Here is a 14,227-nt window from a genome sequence, read left to right on the forward strand (position 1 = left end):
CACCCTCTTCAACATATATATCAACGAATTGGCGCGGGCACTAGAACAGTCTGCAGCACCCGGCCTCACCCTACTAGAATCCGAAGTCAAATGTCTACTGTTTGCTGATGATCTGGTGCTTCTGTCACCAACCAAGGAGGGCCTACAGCAGCACCTAGATCTTCTGCACAGATTCTGTCAGACCTGGGCCCTGACAGTAAATCTCAGTAAGACCAAAATAATGGTGTTCCAAAAAAGGTCCAGTCGCCAGGACCACAAATTCCATCTAGACACCGTTGCCCTAGAGCACACAAAAAACTATACATACCTCGGCCTAAACATCAGCACCACAGGTAGCTTCCACAGAGCTGTGAACGATCTGAGAGACAAGGCAAGAAGGGCATTCTATGCCATCAAAAGGAACATAAATTTCAACATACCAATTAGGATCTGGCTAAAAATACTTGAATCAGTCATAGAGCCCATTGCCCTTTATGGTTGTGAGGTCTGGGGTCCGCTCACCAACCAAGATTTCACAAAATGGGACAAACACCAAATTGAGACTCTGCATGCAGAATTCTGCAAAAATATCCTCCGTGTACAACGTAGAACACCAAATAATGCATGCAGAGCAGAATTAGGCCGATACCCACTAATTATCAAAATCCAGAAAAGAGCCGTTAAATTCTACAACCACCTAAAAGGAAGCGATTCCCAAACCTTCCATAACAAAGCCATCACCTACAGAGAGATGAACCTGGAGAAGAGTCCCCTAAGCAAGCTGGTCCTAGGGCTCTGTTCACAAACACAAACACACCCCACAGAGCCCCAGGACAACAGCACAATTAGACCCAACCAAATCATGAGAAAACAAAAAGATAATTACTTGACACATTGGAAAGAATTAACAAAAAAACAGAGCAAACTAGAATGCTATTTGGCCCTAAACAGAGAGTATACAGTGGCAGAATACCTAACCACTGTGACTGACCCAAACTTAAGGAAAGCTTTGACTATGTACAGACTCAGTGAGCATAGCCTTGCTATTGAGAAAGGCCGCCGTAGGCAGACATGGCTCTCAAGAGAAGACAGGCTATGTGCTCACTGCCCACAAAATGAGGTGGAAACTGAGCTGCACTTCCTAACCTCCTGCCCAATGTATGACCATATTAGAGAGACATATTTCCCTCAGATTACACAGATCCACAAAGAATTCGAAAACAAATCCAATTTTGATAAACTCCCATATCTACTGGGTGAAATTCCACAGTGTGCCATCACAGCAGCAAGATTTGTGACCTGTTGCCACCAGAAAAGGGCAACCAGTGAAGAACAAACACCATTGTAAATACAACCCATATTTATGTTTATTTATTTTAACTTGTGTGCTTTAACCATTTGTACATTGTTACAACACTGCATATATATAATATGACATTTGTAATGTCTTTATTGTTTTGAAACTTCTGTATGTGTAATGTTTACTGTTCATTTTTATTGTTTATTTGACTTTTGTATATTATCTACCTCACTTGCTTTGGCAATGTTAACACATGTTTCCCATGCCAATAAAGCCCCTTGAATTGAATTGAATTGAATTGAGAGAGAGAGAGAGAGAGAGAGAGAGAGAGAGAGAGAGAGAGAGAGAGAGAGAAGAGTTGCAGAGAGGTAGGCAGTACAGAGGCACGGTTCTCCCTATAGGCTAACCAACTATAGCATCTGTAGAATATCTAACTCAGTCTCTCAGTGACTCCACCTTCAGGACACATCACCTTCCTGTCATTCAGCAGGTTTCTGGTAGAAGGCTGCAGGGCCCAGGGTGCTGAGTCAGGAATAGCCCTTCTGTTATGAGGAAACCTCCATTTAAAATGCCTTTATAGGGAACATGATAACTGATCCTCCTAACACACACACACACACACACACACACATCCTTCTAGCCCATGGCACATGACAACCTGCGGTTTTGTAATTGTCACGCATTTTTCTACTGCTCTGGTGGTTACTCACCCTTCCATCACCCCCTCTCAACCCCTGAATATATCCTCCATCACCCCCTCTCAACCCCTGAATATATCCTCCATCACCCCCTCTCAACCCCTGAATATATCCTCCATCACCCCCTCTCAACCCCTGAATATATCCTCCATCACCCCCTCTCAACCCCTGAATATATCCTCCATCACCCCCTCTCAACCCCTGAATATATCCTCCATCACCCCCTCTCAACCCCTGAATATATCCTCCATCACCCCCTCTCAACCCCTGAATATATCCTCCATCACCCCCTCTCAACCCCTGAATATATCCTCCATCACCCCCTCTCAACCCCTGAATATATCCTCCTTTCCCCTCTCTGTTTGGTATGGAAGAAAGTGCATGTTTATGTTTTGTGCATTCCATTGTTTAGTGTGCATCTAGGCGCACAGTATTTGGGAGGTCTGTGTGTGGGTGTGTGTGTGTGTTCACTAGCTCTCCTAAACAAGTCCCCTTCTGTGGGAGTGAAGCAATGCTTAAATACTGCAGTGCTGTCTTTGATGTTCCCACATATGATGCCTACTTCAAAACAAAGGTAAAAGTAAACTCGAGACTTCATTAAACATATTATGCTCAAAGAGCACATTTCTTCTTACGTGTCAAAGAGGCAAGGTGTTCCCATAAGCAAGCAGTGGTCAGGCTTTCTACATCATTTGTAGATGACATGTAGCCTTGTCATAATACTGTTGAAGTGTGAGATCTAACTCATATTGGAACTTACCGTATGAGAGGCAGCAGTGAGCACATTCAGTTCTGGTCTAAATAATGACATTGTGCTGTCATGACAATGATTGAATGAGCCTTTCTGACGAAGACACTACAGCAACACAGTGATTATGATACGGTGCTTTCAGCTCACCGTTGGACTATCCATCTGCCCAAAAGAGGTGCAACACCAGGCTTTTCAGCCAATGAGACAGCATTGGTATGGGTTGTGGAGTGGTCGTTGCCTGACCTGTCTGTTTCCTCATAGAGGATACCAGGGCTTTAATGGCCCAGTGGAGATTAAACCATGTCATTAATCACATGACACTCAAAAGACCGACGCATGCTCGCTCACGCGTCAGTCTTGGCAATAGCTCTCTCATCCCGTCCTTGTCTCCCTCCAGTCTACAGACTGTACATCTACGATCCAGTTCCCATTCTCTCCATGTGTCCCCATCTCCCTTTCTCCATCTTCTAAGTCTGTCATCCTGTGTGTTGTAGACATCATGCCATGTGTCATTATCATCCTGTGTGTTGTAGACATCATGCCATGTGTCATTATCATCCTGTGTGTTGTAGACATCATGCCATGTGTCATTATCATCCTGTGTGTTGTAGACATCATGCCATGTGTCATTATCATCCTGTGTGTTGTAGACATCATGCCATGTGTCATTATCATCCTGTGTGTTGTAGACATCATGCCATGTGTCATTATCATCCTGTGTGTTGTAGACATCATGCCATGTGTCATTATCATCCTGTGTGTTGTAGACATCATGCCATGTGTCATTATCATCCTGTGTGTTGTAGACATCATGCCATGTGTCATTATGTGTGTTTCTCTTTCCCTGCAGGTGGATAAAGTATGTGGTCTGTCTGGTAAGGAGCCCACCACCAGCGTCCACCCTGACTCCATCCCAGAGGTCACGACCCTCATGGTGACATCATCAACCGCCCCTCCCTCTGTCGTCCCCTCCATTCCCCCACAGGAACAGCTGATGGGAAACCTGGCCCACCTGAGGAGGTAAGGTTGAGACAGACACACTTGGAAAAAACTATATTTTTAGATAAGCAAAATGTGAAATCAGATTTCCAATTTTTCTGCTTAATTTATCTTACATTATCCTTACGTTAGCCTTACATTATCCTTGCGTTAGGCTTACATTAGCCTTAGCTGTGGTGAGCCTTGGGTGTTGGCGGAGCTTGCACTTTTGGGACTATTGTATTGGATCCATTCTGCTATACACGCTCAATCAAGCACATCTAATGTATTTGAAAGGAAATAGATACGTATTTGATCCAGGTCTGGTGACAGCTGACCATCACATGACCATCACATGACCATCACATGACCATCACAAATAAACGTAAATGAACGTTATGTGACAGGGATAATCATTGGTCATACCAAGAGAATGATGCTTTCATAATCTTGGCTGTGTGTCAAAGGACACCCTATTCCCCAATATTGTACATATAGTATAGTGTTCCTGTCTCTCTCTCTCTCTCTCTCTCTCTCACACACACACACACACACACACACACACACACACACACACACACACACACACACACACACACACACACACACACACACACACACACACACACACACACACACACACACACACACACACACACACACACACACACACACACACACACACACACACACTTTTGTTTTTGTGAAATTTCCAGACTTTTTGGGAAGTAAAACATACACACACACTCATACAGACATACAGTGTGTGACACACTCCTCTCACACAGCCTAGATGGGATGTTGTGTTTGGCAGTGTCTGATTCCCCCTCCACCTCGTCCTCTGAGGCACCCTGTGCCCACTGCCCACAGGAGCTGGCAGGGCAATGCCCACAGGGATGGGGGAAGATTAATACGGACGGAACGCTTCCTGTTTACCCAGACTCATAGCCCCAGCTCAGACCCAGCTCAGATCAGCTGCCCACTTCAGTTCTATCATCACATAGGCACAGAGTCACACAGTCCCACAGTCACATATTAGGCATGCAGACATGCACACCAAGTCGAATACACACACCCGCGTCTGCCCCTCCGACCTTGGACCATAGACCCAGATCGATGAATCACTGTGCTGGTGCCAGTTTAGCTGCCACTCCTGCTTTGGCACTGCCACCTTGCTCGATGCCAACAGTACCCAGCCCTCTGCCAGCCTACCCAAAGTCCAGTGTGCAGCAGCCACATCACATACATGGCAGTTTACACTGGGGCAGAGGCACAAGGCCAGTAGACACTGAATGGAAGATGATAGAGTAGAATAACAAGGGAAATTGACATTTACATAATTCATTTTGTGTTTCCAGTAAGATGTAATACATGTGTTTGTCCAATGGGATAGTTACTTCTGATGGGAATGAAATTAAATGTTTTTTATTGTTCCCAGACAATATTTTGAGAAGAACACATGAGAAAGGAGTGAGCACACATATACAATTGTATTGTTTTCTCAGATGTGCATTTCGTTTCTCACTTGTATGACTTCAACGATTGTTTTAACACTGTGTCATGGGTTGATTATGTTGATGACAAACTGCTGTGTGTCCCACCCTGGGGTGTGTGTGGGGTGTGGGACGGGTGTGTGTGGGGGACGGGGCTCACTCTGACCTATGTATGTGCATGACTGACCCGTGACCCATCAACTGACTATTTCTTAGTGCTGAGCGATTAACTGAAATATCTGTGATTTTGGGGGGTTCTAAACACCTAATTGACTGATGTCAGTTCAATTATGGGAATTCTATTTTTTTTTTTAAATCTTCTTCTGTGAGATCAATGCGCACGCTGCACAGTTTCTCCAGAGATAAATCAGATGAATCCCCAACTGTGCGATGTAGTAGGTAGTTGTTGTTTCCAACAGGCCAGAAAGCGTGGTAATTAACTACAATGACCATAATCCTACTTGTCTGGTCTGTTTTTTGAATGCCTGCTATGTTAGATTAGTGTGGGCAGACATGGAGGGAGAGAAGTGACAGAAGAATGTGCTATTGAGAGGGATAGAGCAGTTGCTTCATGAAGTATCTCTACCTGAAAATACATGACGATTCATAGTTGCTATTCAGCAGTCATAAAAGTATGTCTTATTTACTTTGAAGAACTACTAAAATAGTGACTTTATCAGACAGCACAGGTAGCAGCTCTGTAGAGATGAGATGATGACTTGGAATGAAATAATAAAGTCATCAAATAAACAAATGTAATATACACAACAACTGAAATATATATATTTTCATTATTTAACAAGGCAAGTCAGTTAAGAACAAATTCTTATTTACAATGACGGCCTACCCCGACCAAACCCGGACGAGGCTGGGCCAATTGTGCACTGGCTTATGGGACTCCCAATCACGGCCGGTTGTGATGCAGCCTGGAATCAAACCAGGGTCTGTAGTGACGCCTCTAGCACTGAGATGCAGTACCTTAGACTGCTGCGCCACTCGGGAGCAGCGGTCTAAGTAAAGTAATGTGAATAAATGATGGTTAATAAGTGATAAGCAGTAATGGGCAGTCACTAACATCATGGGACTTTTAGAATGGTTTTATTCTGTTGTTACAGCATTCAACCCACACAACGCAGTGCATTTAATGTTTAAAAAAATGATCGAACCAAAACCGAAGCACTAATTGCTCAACAAGAATATTTCTTCCTCTCCCTCCCTCCCCTCCTTGTTTTGTTTTGTTTTGTCCCCCTTTTGTTCCTCCCCTTGTTTTCTCTCCCTCCCTCCTTCCCCTCCTTGTTTTGTCCTCCTTTTGTTCCTCCCCTTGTTTTATCTCCCTCCCTCCCCTCCTTGTTTTGTTTTGTTTTGTCCCCCTTTTGTTCCTCCCCTTGTTTTCTCTCCCTCCCTCCCCTCCTTGTTTTGTTTTATCCTCCTTTTGTTCCTCCCCTTGTTTTCTCTCCCTCCCTCCCCTCCTTGTTTTGTTTTGTTTTGTCCCCCTTTTGTTCCTCCCCTTGTTTTCTCTCCCTCCCTCCCCTCCTTGTTTTGTTTTATCCTCCTTTTGTTCCTCCCCTTGTTTTCTCTCCCTCCCTCCCCTCCTTGTTTTGTTTTGTTTTGTCCCCCTTTTGTTCCTCCCCTTGTTTTCTCTCCCTCCCTCCCCTCCTTGTTTTGTTTTATCCTCCTTTTGTTCCTCCCCTTGTTTTCTCTCCATCCCTCCCCTCCTTGTTTTATCCTCCTTTTGTTCCTCCCCTTGTTTTCTCTCCCTCCCTCCCCTCCTTGTTTTGTTTTGTCCCCCTTTTGTTCCTCCCCTTGTTTTCTCTCCATCCCTCCCCTCCTTGTTTTGTTTTATCCTCCTTTTGTTCCTCCCCTTGTTTTCTCTCCCTCCCTCCCCTCTTTGTTTTGTCCTCCTTTTGTTCCTCCCCTTGTTTTCTCTCCATCCCTCCCCTCCTTGTTTTGTCCTCCTTTTGTTCCTCCCCTTGTTTTCTCTCCCTCCCTCCCCTCCTTGTTTTGTTTTATCCTCCTTTTGTTCCTCCCCTTGTTTTCTCTCCATCCCTCCCCTCCTTGTTTTGTTTTGTCCCCCTTTTGTTCCTCCCCTTGTTTTCTCTCCCTCCCTCCCTCCCCTCCTTGTTTTGTTTTGTCCCCCTTTTGTTCCTCCCCTTGTTTTCTCTCCCTCCCTCCCCTCCTTGTTTTGTTTTGTCCCCCTTTTGTTCCTCCCCTTGTTTTCTCTCCCTCCCTCCCCTCCTTGTTTTGTTTTGTTTTGTCCCCCTTTTGTTCCTCCCCTTGTTTTCTCTCCCTCCCTCCCCTCCTTGTTTTGTTTTGTTTTGTCCCCCTTTTGTTCCTCCCCTTGTTTTCTCTCCCTCCCTCCCCTCCTTGTTTTGTTTTGTTTTGTCCCCCTTTTGTTCCTCCCCTTGTTTTCTCTCCCTCCCTCCCCTCCTTGTTTTGTTTTGTTTTGTCCCCCTTTTGTTCCTCCCCTTGTTTTCTCTCCCTCCCTCCCCTCCTTGTTTTGTTTTGTTTTGTCCCCCTTTTGTTCCTCCCCTTGTTTTCTCTCCCTCCCTCCCCTCCTTGTTTTGTTTTGTTTTGTCCCCCTTTTGTTCCTCCCCTTGTTTTCTCTCCCTCCCTCCCCTCCTTGTTTTGTTTTGTTTTGTCCCCCTTTTGTTCCTCCCCTTGTTTTCTCTCCCTCCCTCCCCTCCTTGTTTTGTTTTGTCCCCCTTTTGTTCCTCCCCTTGTTTTCTCTCCCTCCCTCCCCTCCTTGTTTTGTTTTGTTTTGTCCCCCTTTTGTTCCTCCCCTTGTTTTCTCTCCCTCCCTCCCCTCCTTGTTTTGTTTTGTCCCCCTTTTGTTCCTCCCCTTGTTTTCTCTCCCTCCCTCCCCTCCTTGTTTTGTTTTGTCCCCCTTTTGTTCCTCCCCTTGTTTTCTCTCCCTGCATCCCTCCTGCTTGCGTCATTCTTCCATCCTCAGTTCATTCACCCTGAAACACTCCAGGAATGATAAACCTAGAAGTCTGAAAAAGATCTCTAGGTAAGCATGACGGACCCACCAGCAGAATGACAAGTACCTGTCTCTATCTTCTCATTCTCACTATCTATCTATCTATCTATCTATCTATCTATCTATCTATCTATCTATCTATCTATCTATATATATATCTATCTATCTATCTATCTATCTATCTATCTATCTATCTATCTATCTATCTCTCTGTCCATCTGTCGGTCTCTGAACTCTGTTTGTATCTGTGTGTCTGCCTCTGTTTTCTATCTCAATATCTCTGTTTTTCTAACTCTATCTAACTGTTTTCTAACTCTATCTAACTGTTTTCTAACTCTATCTAACTGTTTCTATCTCTCTGTTTCTATCTCTCTGTGTCTAACTATATCTCTCTGTTTCTATCTCTATCTCTCTGTTTCTATATCTATGTTTCTATCTCTCTGTTTCTATCTCTATCTCTCTGTTTCTATCTCTATCTCTCTGTTTCTATCTCTATCTCTCTGTTTCTATATCTATGTTTCTATCTCTCTGTTTCTATCTCTCTGTTTCTAACTCTATCTCTCTGTTTCTATCTCTATTTCTCTGTTTCTATATCTATGTTTCTACCTCTCTGTTTCTAACTCTATCTTATTGTTTCTATCTCTATCTCTTTGTGTCTAACTCAGTTTTTTTTAACTCACTCTGTTTTCTATGTCTCTATCTCTCTGTTTTCTAACTCTATCTCTCTGTTTCTGCCTTTCTGTTTCTATCTCTCTGTGTCTAACTATATCTCTCTGTTTCTATCTCTATCTCTCTGTTTCTATATCTATGTTTCTATCTCTCTGTTTCTATCTCTATCTCTCTGTTTCTATCTCTATCTCTCTGTTTCTATCTCTATCTCTCTGTTTCTATATCTATGTTTCTATCTCTCTGTTTCTATCTCTCTGTTTCTAACTCTATCTCTCTGTTTCTATCTCTATTTCTCTGTTTCTATATCTATGTTTCTACCTCTCTGTTTCTAACTCTATCTTATTGTTTCTATCTCTATCTCTTTGTGTCTAACTCAGTTTTTTTTAACTCACTCTGTTTTCTATGTTTCTATCTCTCTGTTTTCTAACTCTATCTCTCTGTTTCTACCTCTCTGTTTCTAACTCTATATCTATCTCTATCTCTCTGTTTCTATATCTATGTTTCTTTCTCTCTGTTTCTAACTCGATCTCTCTGTGTCTAACTCTATCTCTCTGTGTCTAACTCTATCTCTCTGTGTCTATCTCTATCTCTCTGTTTCTACCTCTCTGTTTCTAACTCTATCTCTCTGTTTCTACCTCTCTGTTTCTAACTCTATATCTCTGTTTCTATCTATATCTCTCTGTGTCTATCTCTATCTCTCTGTTTTCTAACTCTATCTCTCTGTGTCTAACTCTATCTCTCTTTTTTTATCTCAATCTCTCTGTTTCTATCTCTATGTTTCTAACTCTATCTCTCTATCTCTGTTTTCTAACTCTATCTCTCTGTGTCTAACTCTATCTCTCTGTTTCTATATCTATGTTTCTATCTCTCTGTTTCTACCTCTCTGTTTCTAACTCTATCTCTTTGTTTCTATCTCTATCTCTCTGTTTTTTTTTAACTATATCTATGTTTCTAACTCTATCTCCCTGTTTCTATCTCTCTGTTTCTATCTCTATATTTTCTATCTCAGTTTCTAACTCTATCTCAGTTTCTAACTCTATTTCTGTTTCTATCTATATCTCTCTGTTTTCTATCTCTGTTTCTATCTCTATCTCTCTGTTTTCTAACTCTATCTCTCAGTTTTTAAACTATATCTCTCTGTTTCTATCTCTCTGTTTGTATCTCTATATTTTCTATCTCAGTTTCTAACCCTATCTCTGTTTCTATATCTATCTCCCTGTTTTCTATCTCTGTTTCTATCTCTATCTCTCTGTTTTCTAACTATCTATGTTTCTATCGCTATCTCTCTGTTTTCTAACTCTATATCTCTGTTTCTATTTCTATCTCTCTGTTTCTATATCTGTATATACCTCTATCTCTCTGTTTCTAACTATATCTCTATGTTTTCTATCTCTATCTATGTTTCTATCTCTATCTCTATGTCTTCTATCTCTGTCTCTATGTTTTCTAACCCAATCTCTGTTTTCTAACTCTATCTCTCTGTTTCTATCTCTATCTCTCTGTTTTCTAACTCTATCTCTCTGTTTCTAACTCTATCTCTCTGTTTCTAACTCTATCTCTCTGTTTCTATCTATATCACTCTGTTTCTATCTCTATTTCTCTGTTTTCTAACTCTATCTCTATGTTTTCTATCTCTATGTTTTCTATCTCCATCTATGTTTTCTATCTATCTATGTTTCTATCTCTATCTCTATGTTTTCTATCTAAGACTCTATGTTTCTAACTCTCTCTCTCTCTCTCTCTCTCTCACTCTTTCACTCTCTTTCACTCTCTTTCACACTCTCTCCCTCTCTCTCTCACTCTATGACAGCTGATGTTATCATCAGAATTGGATCAGGCTATGATATCTCTCAACGAATGTGTGTGTGTTTCTGTGTTTGTTTGTCTGTCAGTCTGGCTAGTGTCATGTGATTAATAATATGATTTAACCCCTCGTAAGTCCCTCGTCATTTGCCCACCTGCGACCCACCCCTAACGGGGGGCTCTGATAATGTCATCATGACAGCCAAGACTGATGGGGTCCTATCTCAACATATGACCTCACATGACCCCTGTTATTGGAATTGGGTGGCAGAACATGTGCCAGATCAGAATGATCCTAATGTTTGGCCATATCCCTAAACACTACAGCATCTTTATTGTTATCAGTGATGTGTTTACATGTGCTCTGTGTGTCTGTCTCTATGTGTCTGTCTGGATATAATTCATATCGTTCCCTGTGGGTTATGCGCCTGTCATTTTATTAGTGAATGAGTAGCATGACTACATATCATATGATCTGTTTAGTTTCTATATTTAGAACACAGTCAAAGTGTTTCACTGTTCTTATATGGAGTCCGGCTGACAGACATACAGATGTACTGTTGGCAGTGTAGTTGCAGGTTAGCCTTAGCTGTTACACTATGGTGTGTTGAATATCAACACAGCTCCTGTGTTTCTTTTAACATACAGTTCATCTGTCTGGGGCCTACCTCTCACCCCTCTTTCCCTCCTCTCTCTCGCCTTTCTCTCCATCTCTCTCCATTCTGTCGCCCTCTGTCCTTTTCCGTTCTCTCCATCCTCTCTCCAGGGAGTTTCTGAGCTGCGTCCAGCGATACAAGTTGTTCTTCGCGGTGTTGCCGGAGATGCTGTGTGAAGGAGAGACGGTGGTGGAGGACTTTACCTGCTGGAGCGGAGACGACGTGGTGGAGAGGTAAGACTGGAGAAGAAGGAGAGAAGGGAGTGGAAGGGATGGGGGGATGAGGGAGAGAAGGGAGTGGAAGGGATGGGGGGATGAGGGAGAGAAGGGAGTGGAAGGGATGGGGGGATGAGAGAGAGAAGGAAGGGGATGGTATGGGGGGGTTGAGGGAGAGAAGGGAGGGGAAGCGATGGGGGGATGAGGGAGAGAAGGGAGTGGAAGGGATGAGGGGATGAGGGAGAGAAGGGAGAGGAAGGGATGAGGGGATGAGGGAGAGAAGGGAGTGGAAGGAATGAGGGGATGAGGGAGAGAAGGGAGAGGAAGGGATGAGGGGATGAGGGAGAGAAGGGAGTGGAAGGGATGGGGGATGAGGGAGAGGAGGGAGTGGAAGGGATGAGGGGATGAGGGAGAGAAGGGAGAGGAAGGGATGAGGGGATGAGGGAGAGAAGGGAGTGGAAGGAATGAGGGGATGAGGGAGAGAAGGAAGACGATGGGATGGGGGATGAGGGAGAGAAGAGAGTGGAAGGGATGAGGGGATGAGGGAGAGAAGGAAGACGATGGGATGGGGGATGAGGGAGAGAAGGGAGTGGAAGGGATGAGGGGATGAGGGAGAGAAGGGAGTGGAAGGGATGAGGGGATTAGGGAGAGAAGGGAGTGGAAGGGATGAGGGGATGAGGGAGAGAAGGGAGTGGAAGGGATGAGGGGATGAGGTAGAGAAGGGAGTGGAAGGGATGAGGGGATGAGGTAGAGAAGGGAGTGGAAGGGATGAGGGGGATGAGGTAGAGAAGGGAGTGGAAGGGATGAGGGGGATGAGGTAGAGAAGGGAGTGGAAGGGATGATGGGGGTGAGGTAGAGAAGGGAGTGGAAGGGATGAGGGGAATGAGGTAGAGAAGGGAGTGGAAGGGATGAGGGGGATGAGGTAGAGAAGGGAGTGGAAGGGATGAGGGGGATGAGGTAGCGAAGGGAGTGGAAGGGATGAGGGGGATGAGGTAGAGAAGGGAGTGGAAGGGATGAGGGGGATGAGGTAGAGAAGGGAGTGGAAGGGATGAGGGGGATGAGGTAGAGAAGGGAGTGGAAGGGATGAGGGGGATGAGGTAGAGAGAGAGGAAGTGGAAAAGAGATGATCACTCAGAGTTTTGCTGGGTTTCTACTCCATGGCTTTAGAAGCTGATATTCTCTATCCTACTTATCTACTAGGTCAACTAGGGGAGAGAGTGAGTGTGTGTGTGAGAGTGAGAGTGAGAGTGTGTGTGTTGGTGTAATAAGCCTGTGTGTGGTTTTATGAAGCTGTTGTTAATAAGCGAGGCAATGCGGAAGTCATAAGAACCTTCGTTCCCCGTTGGATGAAGGATAGCACTGGCTTGTTTTTTAAACGCCCCCCCCCACTCTTTTATTTATGAGTTGTTTGTTTGGTGCTGATTTGGGGGCGTGGCTCTGGATCCTCCTCACTGTATGTGGCTGTGTGGGATCCACTCATCACCTAGTCATAATGTGTGTGTGTGTTTGTGTGCGTCTGTGTGTGTGTGTGTTCAGGCACCACAGAGTTTAGGCAGGTCACAGAGTAATTCTAATCTGTAACTTATTCCCTCTCTGGAAGGGCTTCATAAGCGCTTCTAGAACGTTCTCTTCCCTCAGCAATTATGACAACACTGGGGTCTGCGGGGCCCCTGCCTGGCTCCAGTTACCATAGCTACCCCACATCTAGGCAGGACACGGTTTATTTTGACTGTTAGACGAGTGAAGAAAGAAATAAAAGATGGAGAGAAATCTTCAATTCCCAAAAGAATAATTGTTAAAGTAATTGTAAGTAATTGTTTGTCAGATATTCTGGCCAACGTTCATCCCCATGGATTATGCTATATGTTACATTGAGGTTTACATGTGTATTATACTGTACATGTCAGGCACATGACAAGACGCCTATGACCAGTGACCTCATTTCTTTCCAGCACTGAGCAAATGTCAGGTCTGCTGAACGCAAAGGTTACCATTGTGAAAATGATGTACAACTTGAAGCGTGTGTTTACTGTAAACACTGAGGCAGTATCAGACAGTGGTAAAGTAGGCTCCCGTGGCTATTTGATCATAATGTATGGCTACCAGAGTGGCCTACCATCAAAACATTAGAGAAAATGTATCTCATTAAATGTTAACATGGAAATAGCTGTTCTATCATTCAGCCTACAGTAGCAGCCAATGTGTGGTGTTCAATGTAGGTGTAATGGATTTCCTCTTCGTCTGAGGAGGAGTAGCAAGGATCGGACCAATGTGCAGCGTGGTAAGTGTCCATAATGAGATATTTAATAAACCAACAGAACACTGAACAAAATAACAAAAGTACAAACAAACAACCGAAACAGTCCCGTATGGTGCAAACACTAACACAGGAAACAACCACCCACAAAACACAATAGAAAACAGGCTACCTAAATATGGCTCCCAATCAGAGACAACGACTGACACCTGCCTCTGATTGAGAACCATACTAGGTCAAACACATAGAAATAGAACAACAAAACAAAACATAGAAAAACAACATAGAATGCCCACCCCAACTCACGCCCTGACCAAACTAAAATAAAGACATAAAAAAGGAACTAAGGTCAGAACGTGACAGTAGGCCTATATTCCATGAGACTTTTGGGGAAAAAACATGCAGGGCTTGACATTAACCTGTTTATCCACTTGTCCTTCAGACAAGG

At 43.8% G+C, this 14,227-nt stretch overlaps 1 protein-coding gene across 2 annotated transcripts in view; it reads left to right on the plus strand.

Annotated features, from left to right (window-relative positions):
• Positions 1–14,227, plus strand: part of LOC129823644 (glypican-5-like) — a 275,132-nt gene that overhangs the window by 121,215 nt on the left and 139,690 nt on the right. Inside the window, exons 4-6 of one of the 2 annotated variants that reach the window (XM_055882512.1) lie at positions 3,579–3,748; positions 8,150–8,209; positions 11,418–11,540. In XM_055882512.1, coding sequence (XP_055738487.1) covers positions 3,579–3,748; positions 8,150–8,209; positions 11,418–11,540 — 353 coding nt within the window. The remainder of the gene's footprint in view (positions 1–3,578; positions 3,749–8,149; positions 8,210–11,417; positions 11,541–14,227) is intronic. The other variant, XM_055882513.1, reaches the window with a different exon arrangement.

This window comes from Salvelinus fontinalis, chromosome 26 (genome assembly GCF_029448725.1).
Source record: "Salvelinus fontinalis isolate EN_2023a chromosome 26, ASM2944872v1, whole genome shotgun sequence".
In the NCBI taxonomy this organism is placed as follows: domain Eukaryota; kingdom Metazoa; phylum Chordata; class Actinopteri; order Salmoniformes; family Salmonidae; genus Salvelinus; species Salvelinus fontinalis.